The following is a 15,292-nucleotide window of genomic DNA, read 5'->3' as shown; positions in this document are numbered from 1 at the left end:
GAATAGAATAGAATAGAATAGAATAGAATAGAATAGAATAGAATAGAATAGAATAGAATAGAATAAACAGAGAAACAGAGACCTCCGAGCTCAGAGAGGTACCTTACGGGAGTGGCTGAGCTCAGGTGCGCCTCTAATCCTACAGCACAGAAGGATTTGAGATCTGAGCCGTAAGGGTCTACGCTATCGAACCAGAACCAGCACAGGGCTGCTAACGCCAAAAAATGCCTTTAAAACAGGCAAGTAGCCTCAATTAGGAGATAAATGGTCAACAAGGTGACTTAGGCAGTAAATCCCTTTTGCCTTCAATCCAGAGTATTTGACCGAAACAGAAGCAGCTTATACCACCAGGAAGAGCAGACCCCAACCCATATCCACTAGGGAGAGGAGTCCCTGAGCTCGCGCGGCAAGGGCCCTGGGCCGCAGCGCGACGCGGCGTGGACACGTGGCCCTCGGGGCAGCGGCTCCAGCAGGGAGTGCAGGAGAAAGTGGTCCTGTGATTGAGCAAGTCTGGGAGATGCTGGGTTAAACCAAGGGAAACAGGTCTCTCTCCCACCGACTCTGAGCGCCCGTGACAATGCTAACACGCACGCTTAACCTAAGGGAAGGACAGAGCACGCAAGGGGTCCAAAACCAATTATTCACAGAGCGCATCTTCCGGGAACATTTTCAGAGGCCAGCATCTTAAGGCCCCTGTTTAGGGAAACACTCCATCGGGAAGAGGGATCCCTGGAGAGCCCGGTGGTTTTGGAACAAAACAACCAAAGTGCAAGCAATTAAACCCAGTTAGGCAAAACCACACTCTACACAGCAGAAGAAATCAAGAGAGGTAAGAGCAGGCCCTACGAGGCCCCCCCCATTTTCCATGGCCCTCCACCATGTGGCCGCGTGGTGTCCCTGCAGGCGGTCGTGAGACACCAAGGCCAAGCCATACCTGCAGAGTCATGGAGAAGAGCTCCTTCCGTTCCTTGCCATGGTCCTGCAGGCGCCGCTGGCGGTGCTGTGACCAGCTGGACTCCCCAGTGGCCAGCCCGCTGAAGAGGCTCTTCCCGTCCTTGGGCGCACATGCTGGCTCCCTACCCTTGGTGCTCTGGAGGACGAGACACCAGGCTGTGAAAAGTCTCTTCCTACCTGGGACCAGGCCATGACACCTGGGCCAGGAGGGGAGCAGGGGCCAAGGAGTGGACTCTCCCCTTACTCCTGGGCAAGGTTCCTCCCTGGCCATGCTGAGAAGTAGTTAAAATGTTACTATGTCAGCCCATGAGCAAAGTCAAGGGCAAAACATAAGCAGGCTGGACCTCCTCCTTTGTGTTCCCCACTCCCCCATCCTGAGAGGACAGGTCCCCAGCACTTCTCCACCTGCCACACCTATCACCTGGAATACATATATATCTCCTTGATCTAACTGGAACTGTTAACTTTATTTAGCTTAGCACTTACTAAGTGACAATTATGAGGCAGATCAGGCCCTACGCTGGGTGTTACAAAGATTTACAAGCAATTATATGTTTGGGCAATACAGCAAAAAAAATTATGCAAAATAAAATCACCCCTCTGGAGGGAAAAAGGAACACAGTACCCTCTTGTTTTGGGCCAAGTGCATGACTAAACCAGCCAATGTTAACAAATATTGAGGTATTTGGAAATGATTACTAGGCAACCAGAAAGTCTTAATAGAAATTGTTGGAAACTCAAGGCCTTTTGAGCAAGATAAATTGGACAAGAGAGAAATTGGCATCTTCTGGCTCCTTTTCATAGCAAGAAAGAGAAAGTCAACCAAGGTTACAGCAAATGAACTCAGTAATTCCCACTCCTATAGAGACTGAAGATTCCTAATCTAGAGCTTTATAAAAAGGAGCTGCCACCTCATCACCTTTCCAAATTATCTGGCTGGTTTCTTTTATTCCAAGCTTATTGCCACAAATTGTGATGGTCACACTCCTACCCCCCCAACACACACCTTTTTTTTTTTTTTTTTACACTCTTAGCAAAGGGATAGGATGCAAACAGCCGCTCTGGTTTGAGACCAACCTCCTCACAAATCATTTGTACACAAGTCCTAAGTAAAGAGAATAAACTCAACCAAAGTCTATTTGTGGGCTTCTAGTTCTTCTACTGGTTATTTTTTATGTTAACACTAAACAACTTAAAATGATTAACGTATGTTCCTTGGGACCCCGGAGTCATGTGAACAGTTAAGAAAGGAAATTTTAAAGGCTATTAGTTTACCTGGAGCCTAACTGTGGCTGACCTACACAGGATTGGTTATTTTTGGTTTTCTGACTGAGGCGACCTCCATTGGTATCTACTTGTGCTTGTAACAGATGTTTTCTCTAGAGAGAGTATTTGATTCTCTGAATTCGGACTTATTTTGGGAAAAGTAAAGATCTTAGTTAAGATTTTTTTTAAAAAACCTAAGAAGAAAACCAACAACAATAATAACACCAAGACATACTACTCATTGAGCATTTATCATACGCAAGGTGCCATGCTAGGAACCTTACAAACATTCCCTTAAAGATGAGGCATTATTTTAACAGGGGGAGCCGATGTTTAGAGAGGTTAAGTTACTCGTTTAACACAGGGAGAACTTGACAGAACCGGAATTTACATCCAGATCTGACAGTGGCCCCAAACTCTGAGAAACCTGAAGAAAGAAAAACCATGATGGGAGCACATGGAAGAAAGTGACACTGAAGAGAAAAGATAAGAAGAAATGTCATAATCCTGGAGCAAAATAACAACCAAGATAAGGTCCTTCTCTCAGTGCTTCCAGCCATTCTTGAGAAGTATCCCATGGTCCACAGAACACTGAATAGGTCCCACAGTTTTAGAAAGTGGAAGATGACTCCTGTTACCTTCCCAAAAGTAAGAGGTGGTCCTGAGGTAACCATGGTCCCTCACACAGTCCCGGGGTGGGTAGTGGAGTCGGGGGTGGTTGACTCCCTAGGAGGAGATCCAAGGATGCCAACCTTCATTACACAAATCTATTAATTCCTCCCTATATCTACTGATCCAGAGGGCAAACTGCTCAGACTAAAGAATTCCACGGGGGAGGCTATACTTATATCAGACAAAATAGACTTTAAGCCAAAGACTGTAATAAGAGACAAAGAAGGCCATTATATAATGATAAAGGGGTCACTCCAACAAAAGGATATAACATTTGTCAGGCTTCCCTGGTGGCGCAGTGGTTGAGGGCCCGCCTGCCGATGCAGCGGACACGGGTTCATGCCCCGGTCCGGGAAGATCCCACGTGCCGCGGAGATGCCCCCAAAGGGGGGGGGCCCGTGTCCCAAAAAAAAAAAAAAAAAAAAAAAAAGGATATAACATCTGTAAATATTTATGTACCTGACATCAGAGCACCTCAATATATAAAGCAAATATTAACTGACCTGAAGGGAGAAATAGGCAGTAGAAAATAATAGTAGAGAACTTCAATACCCTACTTTCACCAGTGGATAGATCACTCAGACAGAAAATCACTAGGGACACACTGCACTTTAGACCAGATGGACTTAATAGACATTTACAGAACATTCCATCCTCAAGCACACATGGAACATTCTCCAGGATAGATTATATGTTAGGCCACAAAACAAGTCTTAATAAATTTAAGGAGACTGAAATCATAGCAAGCATCACAATGGATGAATCTAGAAATCAATTACATGAAGAAAACTAAAAAATTCTTAAATATGTGGAGACTGAACAACATGCTCCTGAACCACCAATTGGTCAAAGAAGAAATCAAAAGAGAAATCAAAAAATATCTTGAGACAAGTAAGAATGGAAACACAATATACCAAAACTTTTGCAAAAGCACTTCTAAAAGGGAAGTTTGTAATAACGCCTACATTAAGAAGAAAGACCTCAAGTAAACAACCTAACTTTACACCTCAAGGAACTAGGAAAAGAAGAATACATGAAGCCCAAAGTTAGTAGAAGGAAGGAAATAACAATGATCAGAGTGCAAAACAATGAAATAGACTAAAAAGTCAATAGAAATGATCAATGAAACTGAGGGCTGGTTTTCTGAAAGTTAAACAAAATAGACAAAACTTTAGCTTGATTTACCAAGAAAAAAAGAGGACTCAAATAAAATTAGAAATGAAGAATTCCAAAACACGTCTCCAAAAGCTCTAACATTTTGATAGACAAGACAAAAGAAGAACTGACAGCAGAGGCCATGTTTTCTGGACTTCAAAGGTGGCTATGGGAACTCCACAGTTAGCTATAAAAATGGTGCTGAGAGGAGGAGGAGTTTCCAGGGTTGACGGCTGTTTTCCGAAATAGTGGGATCCTGGCAAGCAAGGAAGTCTTGAACAGCCTGGCACAACTATGATTCAGGTTTGACAGATTTATCAGCCTGACCAAGAGATCTTTAAACTGGATATATGAGAAGGAAAAGAACCCATTTAATATTGCATGCATTCCCAAAGAAAGTACACAGACCACAGGGGTATCCCACCTTGGAACCAAAGGCTGGGAAGGCTGCAGAGCAGGCACAGGCACTTGGTGGCACACCTGTCTTTCCTTACTCACCTGCTACACCTGATAAGTGGTGTTTTTTCCTCTTCCAGCACGTGGTTTTAAGGGTGCTCAATTCAATTGGCCCAAACTGATGGAACAGAGAGGCTTAGGATAGACTTCAAATTTCTCTAGCTGACACAAAAGCCACTTGTAACCCTTCCCCAGCAAATACATTACAACATTAAGAAGAAGAAAAGCAATGCTTCCCTGTCAAGTCAAGATGGCAAGGAAGTTGTCCAGTTTAATCATTAGGTTGGGGGCTGGACAGTACTCCGAAATGAAAATTCACAAAATAAAGCAAAATAAAGACACCCAGAAGACAGGCCCTAGTAACACAGAGATTACAAAATGAAAGACGGGGAAGAGGGCTCCCTTTTCCCCATCCTGCTAAGATCCATGGAAACAGCCCCAAGGGCAGCATTCTTACTGCTGATGTCACGGGAGCTATGAGGTAGTTTGATACTAATAAGAGTTACAAACACAGAAGTCTGTGGTGGCTTTGCTTTCTTTGCATTACAGCCAATTAGAGGTTATCTCTGTAATAACCACAATTCCCCCTCACAGTCCCAAACGGACTGAGTAGTTATGGAAGGAGTGGAATTATAACTGGAGGGGAGGATGGGGTAAAACTGCAGTGGGGGAGCCTGCTGAGGAGATGCCCACAGGGGCTTCTGTCACAGAGATCCCAGAAGAGCTTAGGAGTTGTGGTTTTACAGTTACTTCCATGTGTTTCTAAAATTTTGCCTCCGGATTCATAGTGAAAGCACAGAGAGTGTATCGCCATAACTCTACATCTATAATTTTATGAACTTTTCAGTGATAACAACAACAGTTACAATGACTGATCACAAGTGGGTAAAATGCTGATGTGATTGAAACTTACAATGCTATGTATAAATAATATTTAAAATAGGAAAGCCTCTCATTTTATGTATTGCTAATGTTTTTTATAAATTTTTTTTTAATTTTTTTTTTTTTTTTTTTTTGCAGTATGTGGGCGTCTCACTGTTGTAGCCTCTCCCATTGCGGAGCACAGGCTCTGGATGCGCAGGCTCAGCGGCCATGGCTCACGGGCCCAGCCACTCCGCGGCATGTGGGATCTTCCCGGACCGGGGCACGAACCCATGTCCCCTGCATCAGCAGGCGGACTCTCAACCACTGCGCCACCAGGGAAGCCCAAATTTATTTTTTATTTATTTATTTTTGGCTGTGTTGGGTCTTCGTTGCTGCGCGCGGGCTTTCTTTAGTTGCGGTGGGCAGGGGCTACTCTTTGTCGCGGTGCATGTGCTTCTCATTGCAGTGGCTTCTCTCGTTGCGGAGTGCAGGCTTCAGCAGTTGTGGCACGCAGGCTCAGTAGCTGTGGCTCGAGAGCTCTAGAGCGCAGGCTCAGTAGTTGTGGTGTACAGGTGTAGCTGCTCCGTGGCATGTGGGATCTTCCCAGACCAGGGCTCGAACCCGTGTCCCCTGCATTGGCAGGCGGATTCTCAACCACTGCGCCACCAGAGAAGCCCCTGTATTGCTAATTTAGTAACACAACTCATGTTGTTTTGCTTATTAAGAGTAAAAAAGAAACAAGGCGCTCTGGCATGGCAGTAGTGAGGAAAAGACTACGAGCTTAATATGCACTAACGAAGCCATGTGGCTGATTAAAAAACCAATGTCCTTTTCTATTGCGTTAAAAGCAGTATAGCATTAAAATCACAGGAAGTGATCATACAGCTAACTGCATTTGGTATTGGTAAGAGAGCATCTTGAATTGTAAACTCAAATTTGGCCATCGATTGTAGAGAGGAATTTAAAACTTAGAATGTCCCCCCTAGAAGAAGAGAACCAGAATAGTGAGGGGTCTAGAAATCATGCCACATGGGTAAACAGTTGGGCAGAAAGGAAGGAATGAACATAGTACTTAGCCTGGAAAGGACAGGAAGGGTTGTCCTAACCAGAAGCCTTATTCTCATAGCTCGAAGGCAAAGCTAAGATCAGTGAGTAAAAATCACAGAGGTTTCAACTAACAACTTTCAAACAGGCAAACATCCCACATGTACAAGCAGTGATCTCCCCAGCACAGGAGGCAATCAGTCACAGGACGTGCCCTCTCTCAATAGGAGGGTGGGGCAGGTGACCTTTAAGCTTTCTCCAACTCTAAAATTCTGTGATTTTTCTTGAACCTCAAATATACTAGTTATCTTTAGAACTGAAACATCACTGCTGAGTCAAATATATCAGTAAAAAAACAAGTGACCCAACCACTGGATTTTTCAGATTGCAGACATTTATCAACTCCAGTCAGGAAATGGAAAGAAGGCTGCCTCTGCTCTGTTAACATGCCACACGGTGATCCAAGCTTTGTTTGAATATATTTCAGAGGTAAAGGAAGGCATGTTTTCTGCAAATTACACATTCTTACCTTTGTCTCCTGAACAAGAGCCATACAAAAAATTTCCAATCCCATTTCACCCTCACCATAGGACACCTTAGCACCTGAACACGTAAACATGAGGCCACAGGCTTAAGCCCAAAGACCCCGTCTCCGTATTTTCTTTTAAGTTAATGAAATTGAATTTCATCATTTCATGCACATTTTAAGGGACGTAGCATTCCATACGTCATCTATTACACTTATAAAATCTTGCACAGTGAAAGAGATTTGCAAAGCAAACCGTAAAACTTACTCAACCATATTCTACAAAACTGCAGTTCTAATTTTAAGGTTTGAACTTCAAAAAAACAGTCGTAGAATAACCATGACTGATTTTTGATGCCCCAGACCCCCTGGATGCTAAGGTTGCAGTCATTTTGCATTGCTGCCACTTCAGGTCTCAGAACTGACTTAGGTACCCAGGAGGCCAATACCATTCCCAGCTACAACAACTACAACTAAAATGTATCACGTGCTTATAACCTGCCAGGCACTGCATATACCAAGAGCTCTCGTATCAGCTCAAATAACTCTACCCCTAGGGAGTGAATGCTGTTCTCATCATCCCAAGTGAAGTGGGATGAGTTTAAGCAATCTGAGTAAGGATGATAAGCAAGGTACAGTTGCCTGACTCCAAAGCCCATGCTCTTTCTTCCCTGGTGTCCTGCTCAATGTCTGCACTTCAACAACAGTACTAAACCCAAGTGCTGTGCTAAAAGCCCCGACGTCCCAATGGCAGCCTTGGGGCGGACCCCTTTCTCCCCAAGCGGCCCCACGCTGCTGCATCACTTGCACCTGTCCTCAAGCCAAGGGTGGCAGGAGAGGAAGGCAGAGATGATGACAACTTACTGTATCTGCGACTAATAAAAATATATTAAAAGGGAAACGGTCCCTACCAGAGCAACAAGGCATAACTATGGGTCTGTTGAAGTTTCACTCTGGCCAGCACTTCTGAAAGCAATGAATTCTGACCATCTCTGCTCGGAAAACTCCTCAATTTTGGACATATGCTGGCATAGAAGAAATTCTCTTGCAAGCTTCTATAAAAGTGAAAAATAGCAAAACTGCTTTGCAGAATCAGGAAATAACAACTTGTAAAAGAAATACTACACTGGATTTAGAAGTAACTTTAATTCAGTCTTTATCGACATGCTACTTTATATCACCAAAAATCTAAAAGTCCAGAATTGCTTGAATTCACACTTGAGTCAACAAATCGCAGTCATAAGCGCTCATGAGTTAGAGGACATTTACGAGAAACGGGAAGGGGCCCTTCAGAGCATACTTCCTCTTGTCACCATCCACCCTCCACCTGCAGGTCCTAAGGGAGGGTGGACAAGTCTCCACCTGCCGAGTGGGATGTCAGAGGCCTCCTGGCGAGAGTTACAAAGGCAGGACTTGCACTAACCTGGCTGCCAAAGGACTCCTTCTTGGCCGAGCTCTGAGCCTGAGGGGGGGCCTGGGCAGGCAACAACCTTGAGGGGCTCTTCTTACTCTGAGTCAGCAGCGAGGACAGGAAGCCCACACGAGGCGACTGGGAGAGGGAAGCGTTCCTCTGACTGCACACCATGGCTCTGGACAAGCAGACACAGCACAAGGTCGTAGCGCTGGAGGGGGAACCTGGGAGAACCCAGAGCACAGACCTCCCAGGCTATGGACGCTGCCAGTGACCAGGGCCTTGGCCAGGTTCGCACGCCTGGGCCTTAAGGCGGCGTGAGGCTTGGTGCTGTTCTCGTACGAAGGGAGCCAGCAGCCTAACTGGCACAATGGTGAAGGCTGCGGCTCTTCTTTGAGGGCCGTGGTAAAGCTCAGAGCAGCGCTGTCTAATAGCCACTGTCACGTGTGGCACTGAGCACCTGAAATGTCTTTAGTCCAAATGGAGATTGTGCTGGAGGCGTAAAATCCACACTGGGATTCAAGACTGAGCATGAAAAAGAGTGTTAAATATCTCATGAATACTTTGTTTATGAATATGATATTTTGGGAAAGTTGGGCTAAATAAAATATATCATTAAAATATACCATTAAAATTAGCTTGTTTTTCCTTTTTTTAACATAGCCACTAAAAATTTTTCAGTTAGATTTTTGGCTTGCACTTTATTTCCAGCGGAGGGCGCTAGCTCAGGAACTAGAGCAGTTTCATCTGCTGCAGTACTTGGCCACATGCAGGTTTGGAATCTGACTGCCTGGGTTTGCATCCTGACCCACCAGTCGCTAATTCTGTGACCCGTGGTGCCTACGTCTCTTCAACTGCTATTATTCTCATTGCCTGGGTGTTCGGCTGTAACTAGCTGTTTTTTTAAGGTTGCTCAAACACCTCTCTTCCAACCTGCCTACCTTTCCAAACCCTGAGACAAGAGCATGCTTCTACGGAGAAATGTAGCCAACCTGTGGCTGGCAATCGTGTCATCCAAGAGGCGCTCCTTTCAGGGCACAGAAACTTCCCAGGGCTTCACGAAAGCGGCTGTGATTATTAACCCAGGCTGCACACGTCTGGATGTGCAGGCCCCTGGAAGAGGCTGGGAGGTAGGGGACAACTAGAGGACCAGGGGACCTTACTCAGAAAGCTCAGACAAGAACAGTGAGCACCGGGGAGGCTCCTGGCAGTTCCACGTCATGGCCGGGAGGAGGGGAGAGCACAGGGGACAGAGGCGCGGAGTGGGCGCAGCACACACTCACAGTTCCGAGTCCCCCAGGCGGTCCATGTTGGAGACATAAGAAGGCAGTCTGTGCTGGACTAAGGCCTCTTCCTCTTCTGGCTGTTGCTCCTCTTTCTTCAGTCGGTGGATTTCAGCTTGCAGTGCAAACAGCTGCGTAGAGGTGGGACGAGTAAGATGGGGATCTCACCCAGCCTTCCCTCCCCTGAGGAAGATTAGCCTCACGTCACATCCGAAACCCAACCACACTGGCTCAAAGGCCGCTCGCCCTCAACCCTGGAGTGCCTCTCTCACTCTCTGCAGACTGGAAAAATGGGTGAGGCTGCGGGTACTTGACTACAGGGAGGTGAGAAAACTAAAAACCGTTAGATATACAAAACCCACTTTTTTTTTTTTTCTTTTTATCATTTGACTCGTTTCTTCCTGAATTCAGTGAGAAAAACAGTTCCACCCGATCCTGCTTTGCTCTTTGGAATCTACAAAATCAGACTTTGGAACTCAAATGGAAAAAAGAAATTTTAAATGAAGGTCAGCATTTTTGACCTTTTGCCTGAAAGAAAATTATACACACACACCCAAACCCAAGAATCTTAAACCCCCAAACCTAAACAGCTTGTAACCTTCCTTCTTCTAAAAAATCCTCCCTTTTCTGAAGATGTGTCAATCTCAAGGTTAGAGAAATGCTCCTCAGGCAAAATGTAAAGGCAAATGTGGGTCCCCTGGAGCTATCATTTTACCAAACTAGAGAAACCTAGTTTAGCTTAGCTGAGAACAATTAAATCATTTCTGGTTTGTAAACAATACAGATGTGGGGACAGGTGGAAAAGGACTAGGGGTGGGAAGCAGACGTATGAAAGCAGGTTAGATGTAAGGTGACATCAATGCATAGTCTTTTTCCTCTTAAAAGTTCACTCCTGTTACTGTGTTGTTCGCACTACGTGACTTACAACATGAACCTCACCTCTGGTTTTCCAAGACTTGTCACATGGCCCCCAAATCCCCAACACTGCCTTTCTGGTGACTCACTTTCATCTGAGATCAGTGCTTTCCTCTACTGAAATCAGCCCTCCATGGCTACGACCTAATTTTACACATGAAAAGCAGAAGTACTTCCCAAGGAGCAAGCATTGTTCGCAACAAACCTTCTGGCGCAGAACTTCATTTTCTTCCTGAACCTGGTTGGTCCGCTGGCACTCTGCATCGAAGTTCAGGATCACGGGAACCGGTGCACCAAGTTAAAGAATAAACCTGCCTCTTAATCAACTTGACTGTGGTGATTATGTCACTATGTGTACGTACCCCGAACCATCAAGTTTTATACCTTAAATATATACAATTCTTAATTGTCAATTATCCTCCAACAAAGCTGGGAAAAATAGCCGATTAAAATAATTCAAATCAAAAAATAAAATTCAAATCAAAAAATATATTCTATCACAAACTCTGCAATAAGATAAAACAATTCAATACAAAAAAAAAAAGAAAGAATAAGCCTGCCTGCAAAACGATTAAAAGCCCTTCCCAAACTCTTGACACCACACCAACACCCTTGAACGTGACACAGAGTAAAAACTCAGTGCTGTGGACTCTTCACAGCTTCATGAATAGTCTCTCCCTTGACACCGGGCCTGGCCTGACTTCCTTCAGAGAGACTCACGGACACATGACAACCCGCCTGGCTAGCCCACAGAGAGGACATAAATCCAAACCTGACGCTTTCTCCCAAATGCCAGCAGTAGAGGGCTAGTATCCTGCGGGCTTCACAGCCAGCCTAAGCTTTAGTGACACGGAGCAAAAAGCCAGCCCAGCAGCCAGTGGCTCTGCGGGCACACTGCCCGCTGCTCCACCAGCTGGGCAGAAGGGCTGGCCACTCGCCTTTCCCCTCCGCAGGCTGAGCCTCTCTGGCAGAGGTTCAGACTGAGAAGCAAGCTTTCTGCAGACTGCCACCCTGTGAGCACCCACATTCTAGGTCACGGTGTCAGTCTTGCCTGACCACCTCAAACAGCTTCAGTCCAGAGGAGCACAGAGCAGGCAGGGCCTCCGTACCGGGGAAGCAAACTTCCCTAGAGGGCCCACGGGGTCAAGCCGTAACCACCTCTGGGCTGGGCGCCCCGTTAGTTTTGTCTGAAAGCCCTGGGGATGAAGGGCAGCAGCAGGGGGAGAGAAAAGGCCAACCTGGCAAGGGCGTAATTCACACTCACCACAGCACAAAAGGAAACACTCCCTTCCTACCTCCACCAGAAGACATTCCTCCCAGAGCCAAAAGGAGATGGTGGATGGGCCTCCCCACGTCCAGTTTATCAGTGACTCACCAGACAGCCCCATTCAAACCAGACTCCCTTCTCCTCCCGTGGAATTCCTGCTAGAGAGCAAGAGTGAGCGAGGAGGATGTCCTGGGCTTTCCATGACAAAATGGTAAATACGGTCGGCTGCAAATTATTCACATCCTCTCTCTCTTAAATATCCACCGATATTCTTAAAGCTGCTCTGTCCTCTGACGAGTCAAGGGATCCTAAGGTCATTATAAAGACAGTGACCCAGGCACTAACACAGGGAGGAAGTTCCAGCCCTAGAAGTGTTCTCACCTGCTACCTAATCCCAGCAAAGGCAAGTGAATCCTGAGGGACACAGGGCATGCACAAAGGGTGCTCTCAGGGTTGGCCGGTTTCGCTGCAAAGCAGCTCTGCACTGACCCCTGCCTTTGCTGAGAGAGGCCCTATTTGAGGGCTCCTATCCCCCCACTGCTAGTACAGTCCCCACCCACACATGTCCACCATCCCACAGCAGAGCTGCTAAACAACCGTAATAATGCTTACAATTCCCGACCTACGATCTCCGGCCTACTGATCAAAATAACCACAACCTGTCCAGCCCCCTCACGTGACACATGACAGGGATCCTTGGGCATTTTGTAGAAGAAACGATTGCATTAAGAGCAGCCTGGGCCCCCAGCCCCGGGCAGCTGAGAGGATATGCATGCACTGAAACAGGACGCTCAGGAAGTTGTGCAGGGACACGATGAAGGTGTCGGCCCACTGGCGAGAAAAGTAGGTAGCAAAGATGGGGTTGGTGTCTGGGGATGGCAGGAAGGGCAGGACAAACCAATCCTTCCACTCGGCCTGGTTCTGGAGCTCCGTGGCCTGCTTTGCAAAGAACTCCTGAGCCTTGTCACTTCTGTTTGTCTGCCAAGACACAGAGGAGGTAGCAAGGAAGGGGAAGAGACAGAAGTCCACCACCGCACAGCAGACAGCCTCTGAATATTGGCCTGCTGGGTAAGTGGCCAAACATGATCTATAAACTCTATAAAATCAAAAGAATCATCACACTCAAGTTCCTCATAACTTCAAAGAAGCTGGTTTAAACTAAAGTCCTGAGGGACCTCCCTGGCCGTCCAGTGGATAAGATTTCGCCTTCCAATGCAGGGGGTGCGGGTTCCATCCCTGGTCAGGGAGCAAAGATCCCACATGCCTTGGGGCCAAAAAACCAAAACATAAAACAGAAGCAATATTGTAACAAACTCAATAAAGACTTTAAAAATGGTCCACATCAAAAAAATCTTCAAAAAATTAATAAGTAAAATAAAATAAAGTCCTGATGATAAATACCATCCTAAAAATTAATTCCTAGTTGATTTTCAAATAATCTAAGTGATTTACTCCCCCAGGTCAGCCATAATCTTTATTACTCAAACTTTAACCCAGCTACCTATATTCTTCAAAACTCCACCCAGGCTTACGTGCTTAAAACAAGAGGGGAAATAGGAATGAGGAAGACAAGTCCAATCATCTACAGATGAGGAGAAAAAAAGTAGGAAAACAGTCAAAAATAATTTGCACTGTGACTGTTTCACCCTCTCCCAGGAGTAACAGAGAGAGCTGTCCCTAGGCGTTAAAAGAAAATCTATCTCTGGATCAAAGAACTCTCTCCACCAAGAAATCCCTAAACCAAAAGCACCTGGATTGTGTAGACGAGATAAAAGCGGAACAGGCTGGTTTTCAGCTTGTTGATGGTGGGTCTATACATATCCTCCAAACGGCTGAAGAGCCGACGTTCCAGGTAGTTCCAATAATCCCGAAGGGCAGCCAAGTCATACACCTGCATTAACTGCTGCAGCTGGTCCACAATCTTGTCCACCTGATGAGAGAAAGATGAGATGGAGAAGGCATTGAAGGACAGAAGGGAATTCTCTCCTCGTTCCACAGAGTTAATACAGCTTTTTCCTCTTGCTGTGGCTTCTGGATGTTAAATTTTTTTTTTCTTTAAGTTATCAATCTATAAAACTTTCAAAACTCAGTAACGTAATAGCTTTTAGGTTTTTTCCTGATGTAGGTATGTGTTTTGACCCTCTACCAAGCATGGAAATTGCAGGTGTAAAAGCACCCTGGCCCAGGAAGGAGGAGATCTGGGTCCAGGGCCTGGATCTGCCTCTGACTTACTCAGCCACCTTGGCAATGTCACTTCAACTCTCTGGTCTCAGTTCCTAAGCAAAAAAGACAGAGTGAGACAATCTCCATGCCCCTCCTCCTAACTCCTCCATTCCAGGATTCCAAGGCTCGTGGTGAGATGTACTGTCTCCTTCAAGTCCTCAAAGTACTACCCAAGTCCTGGCAGTTGCTCAGAGCGTCAGCCAAAGGAGTCACCTCCTTGTGAGGAGCAATCATACCAGAGTACACAAGAAGGAAAGGCTTTTGAATATTGATACCATTCCAACACACCCATTTTACAGATCAGGAACACTGAGGCTCGGACAGCTGAAATGATTTGCTTTTGCCACCACCAAGTAGCCACTAACTTCGGCAAGACAAGAACCCAGGTCTCCTAACTCCCCTCCAGTGTTCTTGCTGCTAGCTCACTGCCTCTCTCAATTCACCTGCCAACACCAACTGAAGCCAGCAAATACACACACAAATCACACACAGATAAATTCCAAGAACTTCTCAACAGAAAATCATGTCTGAGCAGGGAAAGTATGTTTTCAAATGCACAAGGTCTTCCTCAATCGTGAAGCAAAACTGCCAATGAGTCACTGATAAAGCCGTTTCAAACAGATACTTGAACCCAGCTAACATGTTGGGCTGCTGACCCCTTTGTTCCCAATGCCACTGGAAGCCAACTTCAGAATACTTCTGCTGCCAAAACCCCAAACATCTACCCCACGGTTAGCTCCTAAAACCTCATCGCCATCCTGACCAATGACTGGCCAGCACCTGCTGAGAGGCTGGGGGTGGAGAAGGGAGCCCCGGACCAGGAGTCTGGGCACCTGGGCTCCAGCCTCGGCGATGCTCCTAACTCGCTCGGTAACTTCAGGCAAGTCACGTCCTCTCTCAGGGCCTCAGTTCCGCATCTGTCAAGCGACTGTCGCACGCGCTGATGTCGACGGCCCCCCTGGCGCGGTGACAGCGCCGCTCCCGCCCCGGAAGGCAGTGCTGGGGGAGAGCCAGCTCCGGGCTCCCCCGGGGCCGCCCCCGCCCGCGCCGCGCCCGCCGGCCCCTCACCCGGAACCCCTTCTCCTTGTCCGCCTTGATCTCGGCGTCCAGCTGCCGCAGCGTGTGCGTGAAGCCGCGGAAGAGCAGGTACTCGCGGACCAGCTCGTCTGTGCGCTCCACTGCCTCCGCCATCTCTGCGCCAGCGCCGTGAGGGACCGCGGCGGCCCAGGGAGGGAGGGGCGGGGCCTAGGCCGCGC

The 15,292-nt window shown here is 46.7% G+C and overlaps 1 protein-coding gene across 3 annotated transcripts in view; it reads right to left on the bottom strand.

The window, feature by feature from the left end:
- The window catches only part of WDR91 (WD repeat domain 91), a 26,855-nt gene extending 11,582 nt beyond the window's left edge, over nucleotides 1–15,273 (bottom strand). For 2 of the 3 annotated variants that reach the window (XM_024737922.1, XM_024737921.1), the window contains exons 1-7: nucleotides 15,105–15,273; nucleotides 13,564–13,743; nucleotides 12,584–12,791; nucleotides 10,752–10,834; nucleotides 9,632–9,762; nucleotides 8,361–8,526; nucleotides 935–1,090 (exon numbers count right to left, since the gene is read on the bottom strand). In XM_024737922.1, the coding sequence (XP_024593690.1) occupies nucleotides 935–1,090; nucleotides 8,361–8,526; nucleotides 9,632–9,762; nucleotides 10,752–10,834; nucleotides 12,584–12,791; nucleotides 13,564–13,743; nucleotides 15,105–15,227 (1,047 nt within the window). In that variant the 5' untranslated portion in view covers nucleotides 15,228–15,273. The remainder of the gene's footprint in view (nucleotides 1–934; nucleotides 1,091–8,360; nucleotides 8,527–9,631; nucleotides 9,763–10,751; nucleotides 10,835–12,583; nucleotides 12,792–13,563; nucleotides 13,744–15,104) is intronic. The other variant, XM_024737923.1, reaches the window with a different exon arrangement.
- Nucleotides 15,274–15,292: the final 19 nt, after the last annotated feature.

Source organism: Neophocaena asiaeorientalis, unplaced genomic scaffold, assembly GCF_003031525.2.
Source record: "Neophocaena asiaeorientalis asiaeorientalis breed wild unplaced genomic scaffold, Neophocaena_asiaeorientalis_V1.1 scaffold364, whole genome shotgun sequence".
Lineage (NCBI taxonomy): Eukaryota > Metazoa > Chordata > Mammalia > Artiodactyla > Phocoenidae > Neophocaena > Neophocaena asiaeorientalis.
Note: the sequence above shows the minus strand (reverse complement) of the source record. Positions and strands in the feature narration are given on the sequence as shown.